The sequence below is a fragment of the Antechinus flavipes genome, chromosome 2 (assembly GCF_016432865.1).
Source record: "Antechinus flavipes isolate AdamAnt ecotype Samford, QLD, Australia chromosome 2, AdamAnt_v2, whole genome shotgun sequence".
NCBI classification, from domain to species: domain Eukaryota; kingdom Metazoa; phylum Chordata; class Mammalia; order Dasyuromorphia; family Dasyuridae; genus Antechinus; species Antechinus flavipes.
Window position 1 is genome coordinate 208,285,815 of NC_067399.1, and position 25,182 is coordinate 208,310,996.

Genomic DNA, 25,182 nt, shown 5'->3' on the forward strand with positions numbered 1-25,182 from the left:
AATCACAGACAACAGAAGGGGGCCATCACATATTTGAATACAGACTGACAAAGTAGATGTCAGAACTGTTTCTCATTTGCTAGAAGTATTCCCTAGAACTCATTTGACTCACAACATTCTGTTTTCCTCTCATTTTATAAAACAAATTTGACCCTATTCTGAAGGATAAATATGTGCTGTCATTTCTGAGTTAGGGGAAGATTCTTGCTGAAAGATGTATGCTATCTAGACAAAGGTCTAGGAGGTTTTTTAAAGACTCCATAAACAAGATTTCTACATAGATTATATTTGGACTTTTTCTTTCCCTTTTTTTTTCTTTTTGTTTGTTTCACTTATTATTTCTTCATATGATTTTGGAGGTATCATCTTCATGCCTGTCTGCTAGTGCTTACCAAAAATTGAATGACAAGGAGTGAAACATCTCACTAGTCCTTGTCGTATACTCATGCTGACAGAGAAGACAACATATTGGAGATTGTTATTTTCTCTCCTCATGGAAGAAAAATGAGCAATCAGATTTAAGAATCTAGAACAGTGAGTGCTGAAAGCATTGGGGAAAATTTCTTTCTCATGGTAGACAATGCTTAATAGTTTTTAAAACATGAATTAAATCAATAAATTTAAACTAATTGTGTTTCCTTCAAGTGGGAAAAATAGGCCCCAAATGGGAAATACTATATTATTTTATAATGCAAAACCAGGAAGTGATTAGTTAGCTGATCAAATGAACAGGCTGCCCAAAACAGCAATTCTAATTATTCAAATATATTTTGGATATAGGAATATTGGGATATTTGTATTGGCCATTTGTCTTCTTAAAACCAGGGCAGAGCATATTCCTGGAGGCACCTAATAATGTAGAGTGCTGTGAGAGGATGTTTCACATACTGCGACAAAGATTAGTGCTAGGAACTACCACACAAAAAGAGCTGTGATTGCGAGTGACTGTGTGGGGTGAGGTCAAAGGGCCTTTTGCCTTGCACTTTTCACCTCTCAGTTGTTGCTCATACAGCAAGAATTCAGCCCAGGAAGAGCCTGCCTCTTTCTTTTCCAAAGATGAAAGGATTATGTCTGGCAGCTGTCAGGAGAGAGAGCCGTTCTCTCATTGCTTGGAGTCTTTCCAAGGCTTTTAGCTTCATCCGAGTGTCCCTGATCTAGTGACTTGCTGGGGAGGATATGTGTCCTGCCTCTCTGTTTATGTTAGGGACATCCACATGTGGCTTCTGGTGTTTCCTCGTCTCTGTCTATATCAACAAGCAAGAGGACACCCGTGTGTTTCTCTCTCTTTATTTAGGTCATAGAGAACTGACACCGAGGCATCAATTAGTGATTTCCCTTATCAGAGGTTGCCAACAGTGTAGCAAGTCTCTGGTATTGCAACTCGATATTCATTGAATGGGTCCATGACCATACAACAGTATCTCCTGGAAATATCAGTTGCCAAAGGTGGAAGAATCCTGCACTTGTAAGCCAGCTGCCAAGTATACTCTTCTTTCTAAGAGAGCAATTTTCTACAACACACTCTTCCTCAATGGGCAGACTGAGTCTCGCCAATCACAGTTTATCCTCCTTTCATGCATCAAACTATTATTGTCTTTTCTGATGGGGATGCAGGAACTTTTGTCTTTCTTTTTTTTTTGGATATAATCTTTACCCTCAAGGAACTTACATTTCACTGTGGCAGGGAGGGAAACATGTATAGGGATTAAGTCAAGACGAAATATATACAAAGTAAAGTAAAGTAACGTAAAGTGATTTTGAAGGCGAGGGAGGCTAGAGGGATCAGGTATGGTTTCTTGTAGGAGGTGACGCTTGAACTAAGCTTGGAAGGAACCAATCTAGGGATCTGGAGAAGCAGACTGACTAGGATTATAGAAGTTGTTAGTGACAGTCTCAGGTTCTGAGACTTCCCTCTTCATCAAAATGCTAGTGTTAAGTATATTGCAGATTTGTATATGGAAAGGACCTCAAAAGTCATATAGCAAGCTCTAGGGAAGAGAGTACTTAGTGTCATAGCTAGCAAGTAGCAGAGCCAGGAATTGAATCTAGGTCCTGGAACTCTAGAACTTGGTCTCTGCACTGAAATACTCTACCTCCAAATTAAGAGACATTCCATTCTGCCATAAGCAGTTAAAGTGATGGAATGGACAGAATCTTGTAGTTTCAAAGTCTACATCTGCTGGTTCTCTTACCTTTTGATTGTGACCTTAAGTCATATCACTCCAAGGCCTTAGTTTCCAATACTATAATCAAGGGGGGAAAGAGTAGATGACTTCTAAGTTACTTTGCAGCTCTAAACTTTTGATTCTCTGTTCTGTGTTTTAAATTTTCCTTGTTCAGCCTGAGAACTTCATCTCTGCCCCCTTGTTGACATTCTAAGGCCAAAGAGGTGCTCAGAAAGTTCTGTCCCTATAAATAGAAATAATTCACAGTCTAGTGTGTTAAAGGATGCTAGAGCTATTACAGCCAGAGAAGATAATGTCCTCAGGTATACACCATCCTTATACCATCTGATCTTAAGGTTTGACAATTTATTTTTAAATGTAGCCAAAGCACGCAACTCTTTCAGTTATAAGTAATCTTCAATTTCTCATTCTTTATAATGACTATTGAACCTTCTTAACCTGGAATCATGAATGTGATCCTAACTTTACTAGCACTTTCTCTTAAGACTCTTTCTGTAGTAGTGGTCATTATGACTGGAATAGGCATCAAACTAGAGACTCAGAGACACACTTTCTTTGCTTAATGGAATAGCCCAGGGGAAAAGCTATTTCTCTTTATCCTTTTTTCCCAACTTCATCTTTAAGTCATATGTCTAATTCTGCATCATTCAAAAAATCATCTCTTAACAGAGGTCTAGTTCTATGTTCTAACTGTGAGGAGAGTTTTGTTTTCACCTAGAAATCTTAAGATCAGACAACACCAACAATTTTTTTTTTTTGCTTCCTTTGGCATTGACTTTATGGAACAATCATCTTTACAAAGGAACCCTTTCCATCTGGCCAGCAGATTCTGTTTCCTTCTGTTAAAAGAAGCTAGGCTTCTTCCTACTTCCTTAAAGTTATGACCTATTTATTTGTGGGCAGGGCAATTTTAACTATAGTTTTGAAGGCCTTTCTTCTAACTCAGAGGTCTATAAGGCATCTGTTGTGTCCTTCATGCTCAATTGTATTCAAAACAAAACAAACCCTAAAACCACCATTGCTTAAATCTAGCCTCCTTAAAAACAAACAAAAACAAACAGCAACAAACTTTATTGGTATGTTTGTATCATTCACTTTAAGATATTCTTAAATATCTTTCCCATGCTCTCACTGAATTTCTCCTTGTAATGTAACAAGGAAAAACAGTTAAGCAAAACTGATATAGAGATCTCATCTGACAGTCCATGCCATATTCTGTGCCCATAGTCTTCCATTTCTTTAAGTAAGGGTCATAGATGTATTTTGGATCTAGCTTCTTACCAAGAATTTCATTTAATTCTTATAGTCCTAATCTTGACTCATCTCTGGTCTTCCAGCTACATAATCACTTTTTTGTGTCTGTTGATAAGGACAGCTATTTTTTTTTTTTAACCTTGAGAAACTCCAGTTAGTTTCCAAGATTTTTTTCCCCCAAAGAAACTATTCAGTCCACCCTATCTCCTTGGGAAAGAAATTTCAACCAAGTCATTCTCTTCCATTTTGCTTGCCTTTTTGGTCCTCAAGCAAGATCAGAAAGACTGTAGTGGTCTCCTGCTGCTTTTTTTCTGTCAATAGAATAAGGGAGTGCTAGAGACTCATTTCCTCAAGAAGATGATATGTTTTTGAAGAAATTAGTAAGCAGCAGTCCCCACTACATTCTAATTTGCTGCTTTTTTGTTGTATGCATGTAAACCTGGGTTCCTGAATTATATAGCCTTAGAACACAAGTTCCAGGAGCTCCTGTCAAGCAGTGTGGTAAAGCGGAATGAATTCTGTACCTGGAATCAGGGATCCTAGATTCAACATTTGACTTTAACATTTATTACCTGTATTAACCTTCAACAAATTACTTTTTCTGTCTCAGTTAACCTTCAAGAAGTTACTTTTCTGTCTCTGGGTTTTGGTTCTGCATCTATTCTGTGAAGAGATGACCTCTCAAGTCTCTTCAAGAGTTCTAAATCAATGATTTTGTGATTCTATGCTAAAAACCTGACAACGGACCATGTGGTTATCATCAGAAGAATAGCATAGTTAAGTACAAAGAACTCACAAGGTTTGGTACCCCACTGATGATTTTTTTACTCAGCATGTTTTTTATTAAATATTTATCAATACCTTATGTTTTTATATCACCTTCATTTTAAGATGTGCCTCTTTCCCTTCCATACCCATTGAACCTTCCCTTGTCACCAAGAATAAAAAAAGGGGAAAAAGCAGTTCTAGCAAAAGTAGCCAGCACATCAGTAGAGTCTGACTATATGCAGATGTTCCAGCTTGTGGAAACTCACCTCTTTAAATAAAGAAGGTCCTTTGTCTTTTTTTCTTCTTTGAGTCTAACCTTCATAGCAAACTTATGAAATGAGGTGGCTTTGTGCTTTTTGTTGGAGGAAGTAACCACACCATTGAAATCATAGACCTTGCCAAGTATTGAATAAGATTCTCTTAGTCATATACCAGTTCAAACCCTGTGTTATCTTCCACTGGTGTCTGTAGGTTCTCTTTGAGGCTTTTAATGTACTTAATTTTATATTGAGATCCATTATCAGGATTTACTCATTTCCCTAAAAGTGAACTAAGAACAAAAATTAGAGTTGGGACAAATTGCAACAAATATATTGCAAAAATAGTCCATTTTCGGGTGGTGGCAGTACTTCGAGGGCTGAAAAATCTGATAAATTTTCTGCAGATGTACTCCAGAGACTTTGCCAGAAGTTCTTTATTAAATTTTTGCATGTTTTATTCAGCTTTTTTACTTTATTGGATAGTGTTCTACCTGAATAGCCTCTTGCAAACTCAAAAATATATCTTTATATTTGTTCATTGCTCATGTGGTAGCCTACAGTTAGGAGTGATAATTTTTTGCATGTCCTGGAAATATCCCACCCACACCTGAGATTTGGCAGAATCTCAGCATAGCTTTTTATGATGCCATTACTCTACTTTAGTGCAGTCAGCCAATGCAAAAGGCACATTTTTAGATAATATTCCCAATAAGGGAAAAACACTGGATTATAAAAGATGTGCTCTTTAAAGGGTGCTAATTGAAAATGAATGCGTAAGAAGAGAGAAGAAAACCTTTTGGAAAGGAGATGGCATAGATTGAGGGGTGAAATATGATTAGGGAATGAAGGAAACATATTGCATATAAATTCTGCCCTTGGAAAATATCATTCTTGTGGCAAGAGAGAGAAAGGTGTCAGTATTTGAAGGAGAACAAATTAATTTATCCAACACATAAATTTGGGTTTAAGAACATTGAAAAAAATTAAAAATAGGACATTTTACCCTAAGGAGGGGACTTCTTGTACTTTTTTGCCTTTCTATCAGTTACCTCCTTCCACTCTCCCCACTCTCCCCAAGTTCAACATTCTTAACATCCCACAGCTTGTGTGACAGAGTGTACAATACCTGGACTCAGCATTGGTTAGTAGCATATAGCTGTAAAACATCAATAGTACTTCCTTACCTTAGCATGTGATTTATTGCTCTTCCTCCTTTACATTCCAGTAAAGTAAAATAGCCAAGGAGAAAATGTGGTTTGTGTTCTGATTTAATTTGAAACTATGCAAATTTCCTAAATTAATTTTTGATATGAAAATGTTCTCTTTGTATAAATAAAGGGTTAGTCTCTGGAGGGACAGGTACTATGTGTGTTCTAATTCTGGTGTCTAGTCCAGCTGAGAGTTAAAATGTTTTCTGGATTGGCCCTGGCCACCACAAAGCTCTGGGGTCATTATGCCCTTTTGTGGGTAAGTAGTTTTCAAAAAGGAGAGTGTGTTGGATTCTAGGGGAGAAGTGCATTGGGGCAGGTAATATGGGTTTGGATCATAAGTTAGCCCTAAATTATTGATATGTCAAAACCTTCTTGGGCAAGTTAATTTTAAAAATCTGTATCTAACCTATGATTACATTTTGGCCTTTACTTCTCAAAATGAGTGGAGTTATGTGGAATAGGAGCTAGGGAGGCTTCAAAGTGTGGTCATATTCGATATATGTTTGGGAGAGGAGCCACTGTTTTGTGGAAAAGCTTTTTTTTGGATGACACTATTATTTTATTTTCATTTCTTCCTCCTCTCCCTCCCTGCCTTCTCTTCCTCCCTTCCTCTCTTCTTTTCTTCCTCCCTCCCTCCTTTCTTTCTCCCTTCTTCCCTTTCTTCTCCCTCCTTTCCTCCTTTTTTCCCTTCCCTCCCTTCCTACTTCCCTTTTTTCTTCCTTCATTTCTTTCCTCCCTCCCTTTTTCCCTTCCTCCTTCCTTCCCTCTCTCCTTACTTCCTTCTTATCTGTATCCTAGCATTTTCAGGTTTTCAAAATTATACTTTTTTTTTTTTTTAAATCTTCACCCTGTGAAGTTTATTGGAGATTGTTGAGTAGGCCAACAATGAGAAGAGATGGTCTGATGTGATCCAGAAAGAATCACACCTGCAAAAGCATAAAGAGGAAGGAAGTAATTAGAGGAAAAATGGCAATGTTTTAGAGGTGGAAATAGGTATCTGGTAGGAAATTATGTGGGCCAGCCTAAAGAAAACCATTTAAAACAGAGGAATAGAATCAGAGATACAGCTGAATTGTAGAAGCAGAGCAGAGTTAAATCTACTATATATATATATCTGCATAAAGAGGAAATAAGACAGGAAATAACCAGATAATAGATTACTTTCTAATATGGGGGAAATGATATTTCTTTTCATGGTTTTCTTATCCATTATGCATAATGCCAGGATTAAGGCTCTTTCCCGAGAGAAATATAGCTTCTAGTCCTGCAGAGGTTCAAGTACTAGAAAGGATTCTCAGAAACTTTGTACCCATGTGAAATTTATGTATAGTGTTTTAAAAATATAATTAATATGTTTGTCTATATGTATGCCTACATTCAACCCTACACAATGCATTGAACAGAGCAAAGGAAAAGCAGGATTTCAGATTCTTGCAAACATCTCACCAGCTAAATTAGTTGTGCAAACTGTTCTTCATAGTCATACCAATTCCAATTCTGTTGCTTTTTTTTTTTTTTTAAGTGAATAAGACTGCTTAACATTGAGGCATGTATTATGTCACAATAGCAAAGTACCTTAATTTTTAAATGATTTCCAACAACTTATTGGTTGACAGAACATAGCTTTGTTCTCTAGAACTAAATGAAATCATCTCTTTAGCCTGAAAGATCTTTTAAAAAAACAACTTGGCCCCTATGTGGCCAAAATCTGCCTTTTTACATAGTAGACTGTTTGTACTAATACAGAGTGAATTTGTCTCCAAATAATAGAAGACAGCCAGTTTTTGTTTGTTTGTTTGTTTGTTTTTTGTTTTTGAGCCAGAACAGGTTCTGGTATCTAGGCCTCTATAGAGATTAATACTGAAAATTTAATCCATAGAATCATAGAATTGGGGGGAATTTCCAACTCTTTCACAAAATAATACTTTTCAATGAAGATAGATAAAACTGATTTGAAAGAGTTGCTCTGGCCCATAACACTCAATTGGCACTAGACAGTAAGAGTCCATAATGGTGGCAGGAGTTAGGAAAGTGAGAAATTAGAAATGAGACACAACATTATACCACAATATAAAAGACCATACACAACAAAGTACAACATAAGCCATGATATAGATCTCTCTTCAGTGTTCTTTGTGTATTCTTACAAGTTATCCTTACATTTTTGTAATGAAATTACTCCACCTCTTTACCCCTCTGAATCTTTATTTTTTTCCCCCAAGGCTTATATCATATGTTTTCTGCCTCCATGAAGACTTTCCTGCTGGCCTCAGTTATTAGTATTTAGTATATCTCCAATTATTCTATATTTATGTTGTATTAACCCAACAGAATATTAGCTCCTTGGTGGGTGAGGGAGAGAAGAGGAGTGCGGGCAAAGAGTGATTCATTTTTGTCATTATGCTTTGCAGATAGTAGTAGGTGCTTAATGAATGCTTATTGAAGAAAATTCCTTTTAAAGGTGATCCATTTGTGTATTGTGTATATGTATATATAAAACATATATCCCCAAATAAATACACAAATATTAAATATAGAAAAGTATAAAATATTATGATAAAAATAGTCTTAAAATAAATATATAAATGATAATCTATAAATATTTAAAATATATTTACATCATGTAATATAATCATATGTCATTTGTCAATACATCACATGCCATGGATTATAATAGTATCAAAAGGAGTCATTGTTCTATTCATGGAATTCTAGAATTTCTCCTTCCATCTCATACCAACTATCCTGACAAGGAGGCTTCTATCCTCTCCCTGAAGACCTCCAGTAGTGGGACAAGCTTGTACTAACTACCTCAATGAACTGTTGTAGGCAAATTCTACCTTTACCCTAAAAGTGTAGGCTATTTATTATTTATTATTATTATTATTATTTTTGTAACTTTACTGGAAATGTTCCGGCAGAGGCTAGAGGATATTTGATGATAATAAAAATGATCTAAAGAAAAATCCTGTTCAGTTGCAGTTGGAATAGAACAACAACATCTATATAGCTAGCATTTATATAGTACTTAGTATGTGCCAGGTATTATGCTAAGAGTTTTGCATATATTATCTCATTTGAATCTCATATCAACCTTTCAAAGTAGGTGTTATTATCCCCATTTTATGGTTGAAGAAACTGAGGCAAATAGAAGTTAAGTGACACATAGATAAGTGTCTGAGTGTAGATTTGAATTTGTTTCTTCCTGACTAAAGGTTCAGCATTCTGCAATACCTTGCTGCCTTGTACATAGCCTTTGAAGTCCTCATTTATGATGAGATTCTGTGGTTCCCTTTATGATAGGTCAGCAGGTTGTCCTGCTTTCTAGGGCCCCTAGGTTGGGGAGCCAGAATATACCATCTTAGTATAGGAGTGAGGAAGGCAGAAGACCCATGAAGATGGTGGAAATATGGAGTCTGTTTATTCCAAGCTCTTTCCCCTTTATACACCCTCATATCCTTATGTAACAAACACAATACTGGGCACGCGCTAAGTATACACTGCGCATGTGGGACCACATAAGCAACTTGTTATTGTATGTAGTTTGCCGCCTGGTATCACTCTTCCACTTGCTATCACTCTGCTTTAATCCCAACACAGATTGTCACTGCCCCCTGACTTCTCAAGAATACTGAAAGCCCTTAAGGGAGTTGGGGAGCTGAAGCAGACATTGTCAGCAGGTTCCCTCTAGGCTGAAGAGTCTTATACCTTCCTAGAGTTTCCCCATTGTCTGTGGCTCTCTACATATTTCACATCTTCAATCTGGCTGTGACGTTGCATTTTTGGAATTACAACTTATGGTCAAAGCAGGTAAAACAAACGAAGGAGTTGACTTATTTCTTCTTTGTCACTTAACCTTAAGTATATTTGGAAGAGTAGTTCATTTCCGTTGTTCATCTCTAATTCAATCTGTGTCCAAGATGTTTTATTCCGTTGGATAGGTATTCTTAAGAAAACAATAAATATTTGGGAACGTATGGAATTCTTCTGTGATTGAATAATGTATTCCATGCATTAGATTGGCCATTGGTTTTCTTTATTAAGGAACTGATTTATTTCTGTTACTATCAGGCAGAAGAAATCTTAAGGCAAGAATTAGAGAAGAAAGAAACACCATCTTTATACTGTTTGCTTGGGGATGTGCTTCGAGACCACCATTACTATGACAAGGCCTGGGAGCTGTCCAATCATCGGAGTGCTCGTGCCCAGCGTTCCAAGGGGCTCCTTCATCTTCGCAACAAAGAGTTTAAAGAATGTGTGGAGTGCTTTGAACGTTCTGTGAAGATTAATCCCATGCAGGTCAGAAAACAGATAGAATCCCACTGCTTTTTTGGTGGTTTTATGCTCATTGCCCCTGCTTTCTACTCCCTAATCCCCCATTTACTCTTAGTGAATCAATACTCTTTTTTTTTTCTATGACTAAATGGCTAAATGGGGATTATTCTTTAAAATAATTGGACACAGACTACATCCTTTATCTTTTAGCATACATAGTGCAGAGGTAATATGTATTTTCTTTGGGTACTACAAATCATTCTGTTTCCCGCATCATTGTTTCTCTCTGAACCTCATTTATACCATCCCAGGCACTTTGAGCTGTGATATAGAGAGTGGGAATGGCTTTTAAAAGCAAAAGTTTTTGGCAGAATGAGAATCATGAACTAGAACCAGAAACACAAATGGCCCTGAAAATAGTTGCTGCGATTTCTAACTAGTGTTCAAGGTAAAAAATGTATATTTACTGGGAAAAGATCTGTAATGATGAGTAAATGAAAATTATTTATAAAGTGAATACAAAGAAATGATAAGCAGCCTTTAAAATTTGGCTGGAACAGAGAGGAAAGAATGATGAAAAAGCCCTAAGACCACAAATGAGAAAAACAGTATAAAAAACATTCTATAGAAGAATTTAGTGACAGTTGAATTTAACACTAGAGATATTTGATTCATGTTAGGAGTTGATTTTTATTCATATCATGTTTTACCTTTTTTTTTTCTTTTAACCTTTCCTTAATAAATTAAAAAATACATAGGAAAGGAACAAAGAGGGAATCATGTGCCCATAAAGAATTATAGAGGATATGGGATTTGTGTTTACTACATTATCATAGAATTGTTTTCTGATAAATTCCAATCATTTCTTTATGACTTGATTTTTTTCTATAAGTTTTGGAAAGAAGAGAAGGGTAAAGCCTTTTTTTTTTTTTTTTTTTTTTTTGAAGTGGGAGAGAGGTCAATATGTGGGAAGAGGTGTGTGCAGGGGAGATGGGAAGATGCCAAATGAATGACTAAATCAGTTTGGTCAAGACAAAGACTTTATATAGGACTGAAATTAGAGGAAAAAACAAGAAATAACAATTAGGAACAGAGAGTAAATTGCTGTAAAGTGCCAAATTAAAGATGTTTGGATTTTATTCTGCAGGTAATCATGGAAAAATGTTAGTTTTGAGAAGATAAAGAGGCATTATGTGCAAAGGAAGCATTTAGGAACAATAATCTAGTTCTCACTTTGACTTGGGTAGAGAGACTTAGAGTATGAAGTGGGAGAAAATGATAACTAGATAGGAAGTTGTTGTCATAAAATAACCCAGTCAATAGGTTAAGGCTGGTGGCAGCAGGAATGGAAAGAAAGGTACAAATATGAGAGGTGTTATGGTGGAGTAATATAATTAGGAACTAATTATTCCAGGGAAACAAAAGGAATGATAATTGTTAAAAACCAGACACAATGTATGCAGATGTTTTAGAAGATGTTTCTGCATCACCACATGTGAATCCAATTCAGGCAGACTCTACATCATGTCAAAGTAGACAGTTCAGAGGATGTATGGTACTAACACAAGGCAACAATGGAAATATATTTTTGATCCAAATTTAAACTTTCCCTAGAGATAAAGTGTTAATATAGGCTATAGGATTTTTTAAAAATCTTTTTCAAATCTCAGGAAAGAGGAAAGAAGAGAAATTAAAATCAAAATAGAAAAATCTTTATTTCAGTGATCATACTGTTGTCAATTTCAAGTATTTCCAGCTTACTTGGTACCTTGCCATACTCTTTAGAAAATAAAATTAAGGCAAAAGAAAGTGCTATTTGAATAATTCATGTGGTTTTAACCTCTTGGTTGTTTATGGTGCTGGTAAGTAACATGCATTAATAATAGATACAAAGCTTCCTATTTATATTCAAATGACATTTAGAGTCTTTGTTCATAATACTACCTCCTTGTAACTCTAATAAAAGATCAAAATAAGCATAGTTAGATCCATTACAAAGGTAGCAACATTTATTATTTGTCCAAGTTGCATGTTTCCCTTCTGAAGTTTGAGAGCCATAAGATATATCTCTTATATTTTAATACTAGAAATTGTCCACTCTTTTTTACCCATTAATTTTCATTCTTTCATATTATCTCCCTGTCCACAAATTGCAACTTTCAAAGTCACTACTGCCAAGGTTTCTCTGTTTTTTATTATTAGTGTGAAGAAATACATCAGAGAAAGTGTTTGGCAAGTTATTATGAGTTTTTTCCATACTAGGCTTTTCATAAGAACTAAAATATTTGTGCTTTATCGCCTAGTCTTATGTAATCATTGAATCTCTATTATCTATATCTCTCTATGAAAATATTCCTTGGGGCAGCTAGGTGGTACAGTAGATAGAGCACCAGTCCTGAAGTCAGGAGTTCAAATCTGGTCTCATACACTTAACACTTCCTAGCTGTGTGACGTTAGGTGAGTCACTTAACCCCAACTGCCTCAGAAAGGGGGGAAAAAGATATATATATATATATATATATATTCCTTATATCTAAAAACCTTCATGTTTTCAGGAATATGGGTCTTTTCTCCGGTTATATAAATCATAAAGGATGTATGGATGCCAGCCTATGAATCCATCATAGGAGGAATCCTCCATGGAAAATCTGTCCAATATGCTATAGTCTTTCCTTTTAGATTTTTAAAGCATTATGTGGGTACCAGGGCAGTATTTGGTATATCCATCTGTTACTACTTGCTTATGTTCCACAATCTACTTTTTTTCCCCCAATTATACATTTCCTGGACATCTTTCATGCCATTTCTTGTGCTCAAACCATATGCTGTATCCTGTATACTCCTGCAGCGTCTATCACCATTGTTCTTTGAGCCACCCCCAATAATTCTGATTCTTTTGAGACAGTCATTTAATTTTTTAACATAGAGCAGCTTGGAATCATTGAAAACATTTCAGTTTCTCAGATGCAATCCAGGCTTATCCTTTTCTTGGTGTTTCATTCTGGGCTCAGTTCATTGTCTCTAACTTGAATTCTTATCCAAGACGAGTTGCTAGTCCAGCTGCATGATGCAGTCTGGATGAATTCATCTTCTTTTTTTGTTCCTGTATAGATTATTAAGTCAGCCTCTTTTGAGTAGTTCCAAGATTGTACTTTTAGAACTGGAAAGGACCTCAATAATACTCTAGTCCAGTTGCCTTTTATTTAGGCAATATTGTAATAAGAGAAGAAAGCATCAAAATACTACAGAATACCTTTCTCCTACCTCAAGAGATGGCATGATGTTATACCCAGTATTTTGAGCCAGAAGATCTAGGTTTGGATTCCAACACTGCCATGTGCTACTTGTGTGACCTTAAGCAAATCACTTTGCCACTCTGGGTCTCATTTTTCCCATCTGTAACATGAGAAGGCTTGACTAGATTTTCTCCAAGGTGAGATTGTATGTTACCTTTAACTTTGGATTTTGCTTAAGTACATTTTTTGTGTTGGTAACAAACACTGGTGAACATGCAATCCTCAGTATTAATAATCAGAGGGTTGCTGAACAAAGTTATCTCTCTGTGTCAATCAAGGCATCTCATATGAATTTGATGTAGTTATGGAAGATCCATTGAAGAAGGAGAGGTCTGCATTCTGTCATTCCTTAAGAAGTTCAAATGTTTGTTGTTCAGTACAATTTCTGAAATATTTTAGCCCAATATGGTCATGATTCCTTTGCATGATTTAAACTTTTGTAGGAAAATATGATAAACAAAGTCACTTTTTTCTTTTATCTGTTTTCCATTCTTTAGTATTTTGTTTGAATAGATCAGCCAGGCTTTAGTTGTTATAATTGCCTGAATGCTGTCTTCCCATATTTCTTTCTTCTAGTTTGGTGTTGATTTTGACCATTGTCCAAACTAGTTCATGGGTTGACTATCCACTGATATCTAAGCCAGAAGCAATTTCTATCTTGGTAACCACTCATTTTCTGTCTTTTAAAATACACTAAATTTCATTTTCTGATGTTTTCCAGTGCCTGTAATGTCTAGAACCTTCTGACTCTTTTTCTGGAAGAAAGTATTCATGATATATAAGTGTACAGCTTTTGAATAGTACACAAACATTTATCTTTTCCTATTCCTGAGCCATATTTTCCATAGTTTTTTCTGTTTTCTTCATACTGACACATTGAAGTATCCAAGTGTAAATTTATATCTTGACATAATTTTCATTTCTTCATAGAATTTTTAACTTTTTCATTATTTCCAATACTTGTTAACACATTGACTGTAAATATCCTGGTTGTCCCAACTTCTAGAACCTACTAACTTGACATTTACTCTATGTATATCTTGTATACATGTTATTTATGTTATTTTTTTTTACATACTGTCTCTTCCATTAGAATACAAATGCCCTGAAGTTAGGAATTTTTTACCTTTGTTTATATCCCCAAATTTTAGTATGGAATCTGACAAATCATAAACAATAAATGCTTGTTGATTGGTTGGTAGTGTTTTTGTTTCTGCTCATCATGAGATTGCAGGATTAAATAACCAGCAATCCCATTTATGTTTATTATTAACTATGAACACCTGATTAAATAAACTTTCATCATTTCTTTTATTTACTTCTCCAAGAAAAACACGTGAGCCATACTATATTTATACCAATAACCTCAACAAATATATGTATAACAACAAATTGTTATGATGATTATCCAACTCAAACCTTTTCCTATGATTTTTGCAAGGTTAAGTTTTCCCTTAATCCTCTCCTTAGCTTCTTGCTATTTTATAAATGCATAGCACAGATCCCAGAAGAGATACAGATTTACACGGTACCTTTGATAGAAATTAGGTAAATAATTAATTTTTTTCTTTAAGTTTTATTTATATCTTTTATGTACATTCACATCATAATCATTTCTACCACCTCATGCAAAAATGAGCAAAGAAAACAAGGAAAAAAAGAAAAACAGCCAAGCAAAACCAGCTACCCAAGTGATTGTGTATATCAGTGAAGTCTTACACTTTTCCATTTAAAGGATGATGTATATTAGGAAAATGAAGGACAGACTGTTCAGCTGGTTCTTAAAAAAACTCTAAGGTTTTATACTTGTGTCAGTACATATGTCACTAGCATCTTATTCACTTGCCTTGCTATTAGCAATGCCTTAGTACAAAGGAGAGAGACTTTATTTAACTTCTGTGTCATGTGGTTCCAATTAAAAAGCACTTTTTTCTTTGGGCATTTTGGAATGGTAGGAGGAATGAAATGAATATCCAAAGCCTTTCTTAATTTGTTTGATTTTGGATAATAAAACAAAAAGATATTATTTAGACTTTTGAAGTGTTTATTCGCTATACCCTGAGAGTGTTACTGCTTCTATCCATTTGACATACAATATGTGACTGTAAAACTCTGTGTATAGAAAACACCTTTGAATAACTACAAATCATTGTCTACTGTTTAAAATAAATAAAATGGCACCATAGTTTTAAGATCAACAAATGTTATATATTGTATAGCAGAGGTGTCAAACTCTGAGCAAAGCTGACTGTAAAATTCCTGGGTGAGGCCTATAACAGATTAAAATGTCATTAGGAAATGTTTAACAAAATAATTTAATATACAGTGCAATATAGATCAGGTTAACTTATTTTCTAAGTCAATATATAGCCCGCAGGGATTCATTTCTATTTGAGTGTGATAACATGATTGTTTAAAAAACATGTGTTTGATATTTAATTGATAGTATTTTAAAAAATCTGTTTGATATTTAATCAATAGTGTTTATGCATATAGTGTTGCTGATATAAATGCTTTTTTTTGAATTTTTGAATTGTGTACTTTTAATTTTTTAATATTTTTATTTTTCAAAATACATGAAAAAAAGTTTTCAACATTTACCCTTTCAAAACCTTGTGTTCCAAAATTTTCTTCCTTCCTCCCTTTCTACCCCTTCCCCCAGACAGCAAATATTTTAATATAGATTGAACATGTGCAATTCTTCAAAACATATTTCTACATTGATTATGTTGCATAAGAAAAGTCAGATGAAAAATGAGAAAGGGAAAAAATCAAATAACAACAAAAATGAAAATACTATGCTGTGATCCACATTGAGTCTCCATAATCCTCTCTCTGGATGTAAAGGTTTCTTTCCATCACAACAGTCTATTGGAATTGACCTGAGTCACCTTAATGTTGAAAAGAGCCAACTCCATCAGAATTGAACATCATCTTGTTGTTGTGTACAATGTTCTCTTGCCTCTACTCACTTCATTTAACATCAGTTCATGTAGGTCTCTCCTGGGCTTTTTGAAATCAGCCTGCTGATTTCTTACAGAATAATAATATTCCATTACACTCATATACCATAACTTATTCAACCATTCCCTGATATAAATTATTTTTAAGAAATAAAATAGTATTATAAAGGTGCTCCTTCATCTCTTCCTCTTGAGATATGATAGATCATCATAATCACTCAGCTTTTGGCTTCATTTTTTTTCCCCAGTCACACTATGATGTTCATTTTGTATTGTTCTTCTGATTCATTTTCATTTTTCTTTTTTTTTAAAAGGTACTATAGAGTTTAATGATCTACACTGATGATTACAAAGGGTAGTTAACACATGTTGTTTAACTCATGAATCTTAGAATCTGGGAGTTGGGGGTAAGGAGAAAGGGGAGAGCTAAGACCCAAATGCAGATAGTTATAATAGGTAATATTCTATAATTGTTACTTTAGAGAAAAATTTTTTAATGAAGTATTGTCCATTAAAGTAATCATGGAAAATTTTATGTAGTAGTTCATATTTTGTATGGTATTGCAAGTTATAAAGCCCCATGAACTAATAAGTGATGCAGGTAATATCCCTATTTCACATTTGAGGAAAGAACCTCAGAGAAAACTCTTATTTGTCCAACTCATATAGGTGGTAAGCTATATATCAGAACTAGATTGAAGCCTTACTGTCTCTGGTCTCCAATTCCAATGTGGTGAGCTTTTTCTTCTCAAAACACAGCCAGGTGATAAAAGTTCAGATCTTTTATTATCTCCAATATAGCCCGGTTAGCTTAGAGAGCTTTCTCTCTGCTTGGTTCCAAGAGCTCTCTCTGAATGTCGCCAAATCCAAAGGTTTTGTCCTTCAGCCTCTGCCTCTGCTTTCTTCTGCCTCCAACCAACACAGAGATGGAATGAATCTCTTGTCTCCTTCACTTGGGGCTCGGCTAGCTTTCTGGTGAGTCTTTCAGACCAGCTTGGTCTCAATGGGGGGCGTGCAGGAGCCCAGCCACCTACCACAGTGGTGTGAGATGAAGATGAATCTGGTTGTTCACTGAACTCTCGACTGGTAGCTTCTTCCTCTGAAAACTCTTCTTCTGCCACCAGCCAGCCAAGTGGAAAATATTCTGCCTTGCCTCGGAGAGAGGGCTTCTGGCATAATTCCGCTGAAATCTCGACTTGTAGCTTCTTCACTCTGAAGAACTTCTTTGACTGGCCCATTGAAGCTCTATTTATGCTCCTTCAAGAGAGGGATTGTGGGTTTTCTCCCATAGTGCTCTCTGGCCCAAAGAGCTTCAAGGGAGGTGTGAACTCATAAAGTTACAAAGTTTACTTTGTGAAACTCCCATACTTGTGAACTCCAATGAGTAAAGGTGTGAACACAAGCCTTGTATTAATTAGTTCTACTTAGTACCTTGTTTCAGGTTCTGGCCCAAAACATCTTCTTGTAAGATTAGATCAACTCTAATTAGTTAGCAGTTTGTAAAGATTCCAACAGCCAACATCAGGCTATATTATTTCTTAATAGTCAATCCCTGGAAAAAGTGGCATTTGAGTAGGGTTTTGTGTAGGAATTCAGCAGTAGGAATTAGAAAGACATTCCAAGCATAGAAAAGTGTGAGCAAAGACTTAGCAATGGAGAAATAAAATCTATCTGGGAGAAAGAGAATCGTTAAGTATAGATAGAGCCAAACCCATAAAGGGGAATAACATAGATTAAGGCTGAAAAAGTAGGAAGTAGGTGAGAATACAAAGAAAAAGTATTTCGGCTTTACTCTCTAAAGAAAAGGGAGCCACTGAAAATGTTGGAATAGAATAATGGCAGGACCAACCCTATAGTGTAAGACAGCATAGGATTTCCAGGTTGAGGAAATGGTTGATTATGTTTAGGTCAAGAAAGTAAAAGAAAGCCATTTAATAATGAGTGACCAGGGAAAAGGAAACCAAAACCAAGTGCCAAGTGAAGCAAATACATATGGAAACCATTTAAAATAGAGAAAAATCCTTTGGAGAAGAGCATGCTTAAGTGGTGTGAGACTTCTGCTTCTTTAGGAAGGAGAATAGTTTAGATATAGTAAAAAAATATTTCATAGTTGATGGATTCTTCCTCTCCAAAAAGTAATGTGTGTATACTATTTGATTTTTTTTTTGTTTACTTGTTTTAAAATAATGTTGATCTTATTGTATGATTTGACATTGGATTTTTGTTTTTGTTTTTTTTCTTTTGTTGAAATTGCCTATATTTTGGCCTTGTTGGATTAAGATGGAATATAATATGTCAAGATAAGATGTAATATTTTAAATTTCACTGCATTTGACTAAATGTTAAAAGCCCATTCTTTCCTCATTTCGAAAATAAAAGTTCTAGGCAATTGTTCCCTGGAGTATGTTTGTTTAGTTTTTTTGAGTGATTCATCAAGAAAAGTGAGTAAAATGAGTGCTTCTGATTGTTCATCCTTTGTAAACTTTATGAAATGTGATGACAGCTGTTGAAACGAAGAAAGGTTGTATGTTGAACTCAAAAGATAGAAAAGAGAGACAGCTGCTTTTCAAATAAATTACTCTCTCTGTATTTCTAATGATTCTTGGTCTTTGTGAGTCATTTCATGTCCCTAAGGGTGAAATGAAGTGTTATGGCAAGACTTGTATCTCTGGCATATGAGATGCACATACCCTTCAGGACTGCTTTCTACCTTTAATGCCGATCTGCCACCCAAATCTCACCTGTGACCCCAAGAAACTGCGGCATGCACAGTGGCCATACCCTGATAAAACTGTTTGTAGATGGGGTAAATCAGATCGAGGATACATCCCCCCTCAGTGAGTTAGGGGAATGTCTATCTCAAGCATGTGAAAACTTTCTTCTTCAAAGAGGAGGATGTGAATAATTTGATCTAACAGGTCATGCAGATGGCAGAAGCAGGTGCTGTGGAGCACTTAAGGTTCAGTCACACATTGAAGATACTACAGTCATCCAGGGCTTTTGAGGAATCACATTGTTCACTTCCTGGCCTGAGGAAGATGCCCTAAAATTATCTGCTTCATCAAACCTGACCGGCCTGCTTACCAGAGCAAGCGGGGATCCCTCTGCAGCAGAAAACAAAAAAAACAACAAAAATTTGTGCTAAGATGATTCCACTCACCACTGGTACATGGAATGTGCCCACACTGGATGGACAACACAAAATCCAGTAGATCTGAAAAACAAGCAGCTCTTCTTGCAGGACAATTTAGCAAGTATTGTATCCAAATAGCCTCTTTGAATGAAATAAGGCTGGCCAATGACGACCAACTTACTGAAGTGTGAGCTACAGACACATTTTTTGAAGGAGTCACTGTAATGAAAAGCACAGTGGAGCTGATGTGGACTTTGCAGTCAGATTTAATTTTGTCAACAAACTTGTATGTCTACTAAAAGGAGCAAGTGGTGGGTTCATGACAATGCAGTTGATACTTAACAGAAAAGTGCCGCATTATCATCATCATCAGTGCCTTTGCTCCCACCATGATGAACACTAAGGAGGTCAAAGAAAAACTTTATGAAGTCCTGGAGTCCTTCATCATCAGTGTGCCAAACAGGACAAGCTTGTAATTCTGGGTGGACTGGCCATATCGTTCTGTTGCCAAATGTTCATTTGTCTAAAAGCCATTTCACAGAGAACTCACCCAAAGCAATTTGTTTATATGGAGGTCAGAAGAAGCGTTACAAGGACATGTTCAGGGTCTCATTGAAGAACTTTGGAATTGATTATGAGACGTGGGAGACACTGGCACAGGACTGTCCAGCTTGGTGTGCCTGCACTGAAGAAGACAACATGCTCTAGGAGGGACGTATAGATTCAAAGACATCTCCTTCCAGATGTTCATAATGGATATTAGTGCTTTCTGAGCTCACTTGGGCTTGATCACGAAGGAATGCAAACCAGCCAGTGTTACTGAACATCTCCTTATAAAGTGGGACACTAGTATTAATTGTCAGGCTTTGTGTGAGGTCCTAGTTACAGTCTTTTTTATTCCGTGTTAGACTACTCTGAGGTGTGTTCCACCTGCAATACGCTTATTTTATCACTAGGGGGCACTTGTGCCCTTTTAAAAATTAGTGACACTTCAGGTTCTGTCAATCAATCAGTCAATCAACAAAGATGCTCCCAATACCCACTTTCAAAGAATATTTCAAGTGAGAGCACTCCAGAGAAGCATCTAGTCAGATTCTTCCATTAAAAATACGGTCATATATATATAAGGATAAATAGGAATATGGATTGAGTAATTTCATTGACACAGTGAATTTCAAGATGAAGAAACTCTATAATACAGCTTAGTATGTTTTTCTAAAACTTAAGGTCTTAGAGAGTAGCCTGGAGGTTCATTGACTTCTCCAGGCTTACATAACTAGAAGATGTCAGAGCCAGGACATGAAGCCAAATCTTCCTAGTTCTGAGGCCTGCTCTCTATCATGATGTCTCTTGAAGTTGTGTGCTTCATTAAAAATTTGATTTTGTAACCATTATAGTATACATATAAAGTAATAGTCAAAGGAATTAAAGTCTTAATAAAATTTTTTCCATATAGTCTAGAGGTTTTTAACCTTTTTAGTGTCACCCCTTCTCAGAATAATGTTTTTAAATACAGAAACTAAAATACATAGGATTATAAAGGGAACCCGAGGACTAGTAAAAGGAAAAGATGTAATTCTTCCCTCCCCCCTCTCCCCAATCTAAGTTTATGGATTCCCTGAAATTTATCTATGCATTGCTCTGGGCCCCAAGTTAAGAACCTCTGGTCAAGACTCTCAAATTTTCTAATGTTCCTTCAAAATGAGGGGACCTCTGTTTTTCAGATTTTCCAGTTCATATGCTGTACTCTGCATTTCTTATCTTTCTCTGAAGATAAGATCTTCATAAATTGTAGCATGAGCACTCTTTCTTCTTAGTAGTTCTTGTTCATCAAACTTGGCTGCTCTTACTCAGCCTAGAAGATGAGATCAGATTATCTGTCTTTGGGGGCTCTTTGCTAAATATAAAGTAAAATTGTTCCCTTGATTCCTTTTTTTATTTTTGCCTGAGCGGTCTATCAAAACAGGAGAGGTTTTAAGTAAAAATTCTAGAACCTTTATTTCCTAGGTTTGCTCAGGATATACTTTAGCTGTGCTTTTTCTTATGCAATAAATTGTTAGAAACCTCAGTTCCTTCTGGATGCTGACTGCTAATTATTTTGTCTGGCAATCACTGATTTATCAAAACCATCAATTATGAGAATATACATCCTTTGTGTTTCTCTTAAGTTCCAATTCCGTAACACAGACTGCCTTTTAGACATTTTTGTGGATGTCCTATATGTGTCTCAAGCTCAGTGTGACTCAGCACCCTCTTTCCCACCAAATCCATCCCTCCTCTGAACTTCGCTATTATTGATTTCACTGTTCTCTCAATTGCTCAGGTTAGAACCTTTGCTGTCTTCTTCAGCTCTTCATTCTTACAGCCACACATATATACATTCAAACACCAAGTCTTTTCATTTTTATCTTCACAATATCTCATATATGTCCTCTTCTTTTGTTCACACAACCACTACTCTAGTTGAAGACTTCATTACCTTTTGCCTGTACTATTGTAATATCCTTCTATATAGTTTTCCTGCCTCAACTCCCCCTCTTCCAGTTCATCTTCCACCTAGCCATACATTTCTTAAAATGTATCAGGTCTTACCAAGTCATTCCTCTACCAGTTAAAATCTAGTAGATTAAAATCTAGTTGTCTCTAGGATCCAATGTAAATTTTTACATTTACGTTTTACAATTTAAAACTCTTCATAACATGGACTCCCAGTTTTGTACATTTTTCCCCTCCCATCTCTGTGTCTTTGCACTGTCCTTTCAACCTCTGAAATGCTCTCCTCACCTCCATCTACATCATAATCCCTTTTTCAAAAAGATTTAACTCAAGTACCACCTGGTGAAGAAAGCTTTTCCTGATCTGTACCACACCCTACCCCCTCCAACTTCTTCCTTTGCCTTCCCTTCCAAGATCATTTGGCATTTGATTTGTATATAGTTTGTACATACCTAATATAGGTACATATTACCTCCCTTGTTAGAATGGAAACTCTTTGAAGATAGGTATGTTTTGTCTTTTTGCCTTTGTATTCCTGATGCTTAGCATATTGTGTTTTTGATGGATTGAAATGTTATATAATGGGCTCTTTTTTCCCACATGAGATATCTCATGAGAAAACTGAAATAAAAGCAAGTTACTTTCTTCCTTTTCTCACACACCCAATTTAATACTAAGTTGTGTTTTTCTGCAATTGTTATCATTAATTTACTTTAAAAAAAAGTCATTTTTGCTTAAATGTTGTCAGTATCTATTTCTAGATTTTATTGCACTAAAAGTGAATATGCTATTACCATACATTTTAAGATATAGGAGCAACAATAGGCTATCTGGTGGGCTTTTGTTTGTTATTCCTTTGATATTTAATTGTATATATGTGTGTTTATATGATTAAGGATGTTGTTGGTATTTCCTGATTTTTCAAGGTAGTCTCTGGGAGTCATTTTTTCATTTTTTTTTCCAATCTGTTTTTCTTCTTTCATCTGCTCATGCCTTCTTGTAAAGTATTACCTTATTTCCTACATTTAATATTTGACATTGTACTACATACTGTGTTTTATCATATGATGAGATTTGTTTGGGTTTGATTTCATTTTTTCTATTTAGTACTTATTTTGTGGGAATGTGATTATTCACAAACTTTAGAATTTGTCATTTTTACACAGTGGTTTAGGCATACATAATTAGCTTCCAAATAGATAGATTCCAAATAGATATTAGACATTTTGTGTTAAAAGTGTTATAAAAGATCTGTCATATGATTTCATAGAGTATAATCTATGTATGATTTCCATAGCCTTCTTACTGTCAATAGTTTTACTTTATCCATAAATGAAGGTAACCTAAATAGTCATAGCACATAGACAAAAATTCTCAAGATCACCATGGCAATAATAGTAGTAGCCAGTTTAAAATGTGTATGTGTGTGTGTTTGTGTGTGTGTGTATTAGGTTATTTGCCTAATTCTTTTCTCTTCCTCATTTTTCATCTTCCCTTTTCCTTTCTATATTACTTTTGGATTTCTTAAAGCACTAGTTATAAGGGCTGATATTGCTTATGTAATAAAATTTGTTATCCTGGACCAAGTTGAACCTATCCCTCAAATTAAAAGGAAAAAAAAAAGATAGCAGAAGTCATAAGACAGGGAAAATTTTTAGTCATTTATGACTATTGTTAGGTCTTTTTTTAATTAAACCTGAAACAGATCACTTTTATTTATAGTATGAGCTTACATTCACTGGTGTGTTATACCACTACGTGCCCATGTTATTGTGGGAATACTTTGTCCTTTGCTGCCACCAAAATAGCAAATAGAGCACTTGGTGGATTTGAGTCCCTTGAGGATAATTCCTGTCATTTTTATTTTGGTACTAGAAGAAGGTCTGCTTGAAATTTCTTGAACAAAGAATGAACCCTTTCATTCCACAATTAGAGTCCAAAGTTAAAATGCAAATAGAGTGCAACAGGTGTATCTGCCAGGACTTACCAATACATGGCATTGGTATACCTTTCCTTATTTCTCAGCTAAATGTTGCTTCCTACTAAGTTATTTGGGAGATATTTTCCCTCCAGTAGAAAAGTTTTCTGTTTATAATAAGTCAAGAGAATAGTGTATCTCCTTTATTTATATTAACTTGAAAGCCTTAAAACATTTCATGTGAAAGTTTTAATATATTTGGTTTTCTTCATCTTTTTTTTTAAGAAAGGGTGCTTTTATAATTTTTGTAAGAACTATCTATATTAGAATATGGATATAATTCCCAGCTTAAGCCCCTTCATTCATTCAGCATTTGTTAAATGCTTTCTAGGTGCATATTACTATGCTAGGTAAGCAGAGATAAAATAGGCAAAAAGAAAATGCCTTCTCTTGAGCTTGCTTTTTGTTTTGGAGAAACAACATGTTTAGAAAATTAAAGACAATACACATACAAAGTAATATGGGAGTATTTGTGGGAGGGCAATAACAACTGGGAAGATCAGGAGAGGCTTCATGTAAGAGCTCACCCTTAAGTTAAATCTTTCTTTGGCAAATGACAGAATGTCCCTGGCATAGTTTATTTTTTGGTTAAACTGTAGAACTACTTCCTATTTAGCTTCAGGATACACTTTTGAATGTATTGAAACTTTTTTTTTTTTTAAGAAGTGACTGTTCCTTGAAAGTACGCCATCACTAACTCCCCTCTCCTCTTTTTATGGAAAATAAATCCTAAGTAGATCAGTCCAGTCCAACAGTCATTTATTAGTCCCTTGCTATTACCACACTCGTTATAATAGTGCTTTTTTGAATTGACTAGTCTTATACATACATATGTTTGTATGCATTCATATGTATTTATTTATAGACATGCTGACTTGATTTGTTAGAGGAAAAATTAGTGGAAATATTTGTAAATATCTATACTGGACTAATGAAGACTGCTTAAATGACATTTTATTTCTTGTACATTTAGCTTTCTACATAGTAACATTAATGGTGGTTTCAAGAGAGATTGGCATGTCTTAATGAAAAGATAATAAATGTTTTTACATAAGCAAGATCAACTCTTATAACTAGTGCTTTAAAGAATTAAAAAAATACTATAGAAAGGAAAAGGAAAAGGGGAAGATGAAAAATGGGAAAAAGAAGAAAAGACAAAGATAAAAGGATTACTTTCAGCTCTGCTGCTGACTCAAGGAGTATGCTTAGGAAAGTCTTAATTTTTTCAGCCTCAGTTTCCTCATCTATAAATTTAAAATGATTTGACTTGATTCTCTAATGCTTTGTGGTACTTCTAAAATACTAAAAAAGTTTCATACTTTGGCTAGGAAGTGTGCAAAAATTTATTTATTTATTTTTTCC

The 25,182-nt window shown here is 35.3% G+C and overlaps 1 protein-coding gene across 2 annotated transcripts in view; it reads left to right on the forward strand.

Annotated features, from left to right (window-relative positions):
- The window catches only part of TTC27 (tetratricopeptide repeat domain 27), a 206,607-nt gene that overhangs the window by 137,600 nt on the left and 43,825 nt on the right, over positions 1-25,182 (forward strand). For both annotated transcript variants that reach the window (XM_051976129.1, XM_051976130.1), the window contains exon 13: positions 9,751-9,978. In XM_051976129.1, coding sequence (XP_051832089.1) covers positions 9,751-9,978 — 228 coding nt within the window. The remainder of the gene's footprint in view (positions 1-9,750; positions 9,979-25,182) is intronic.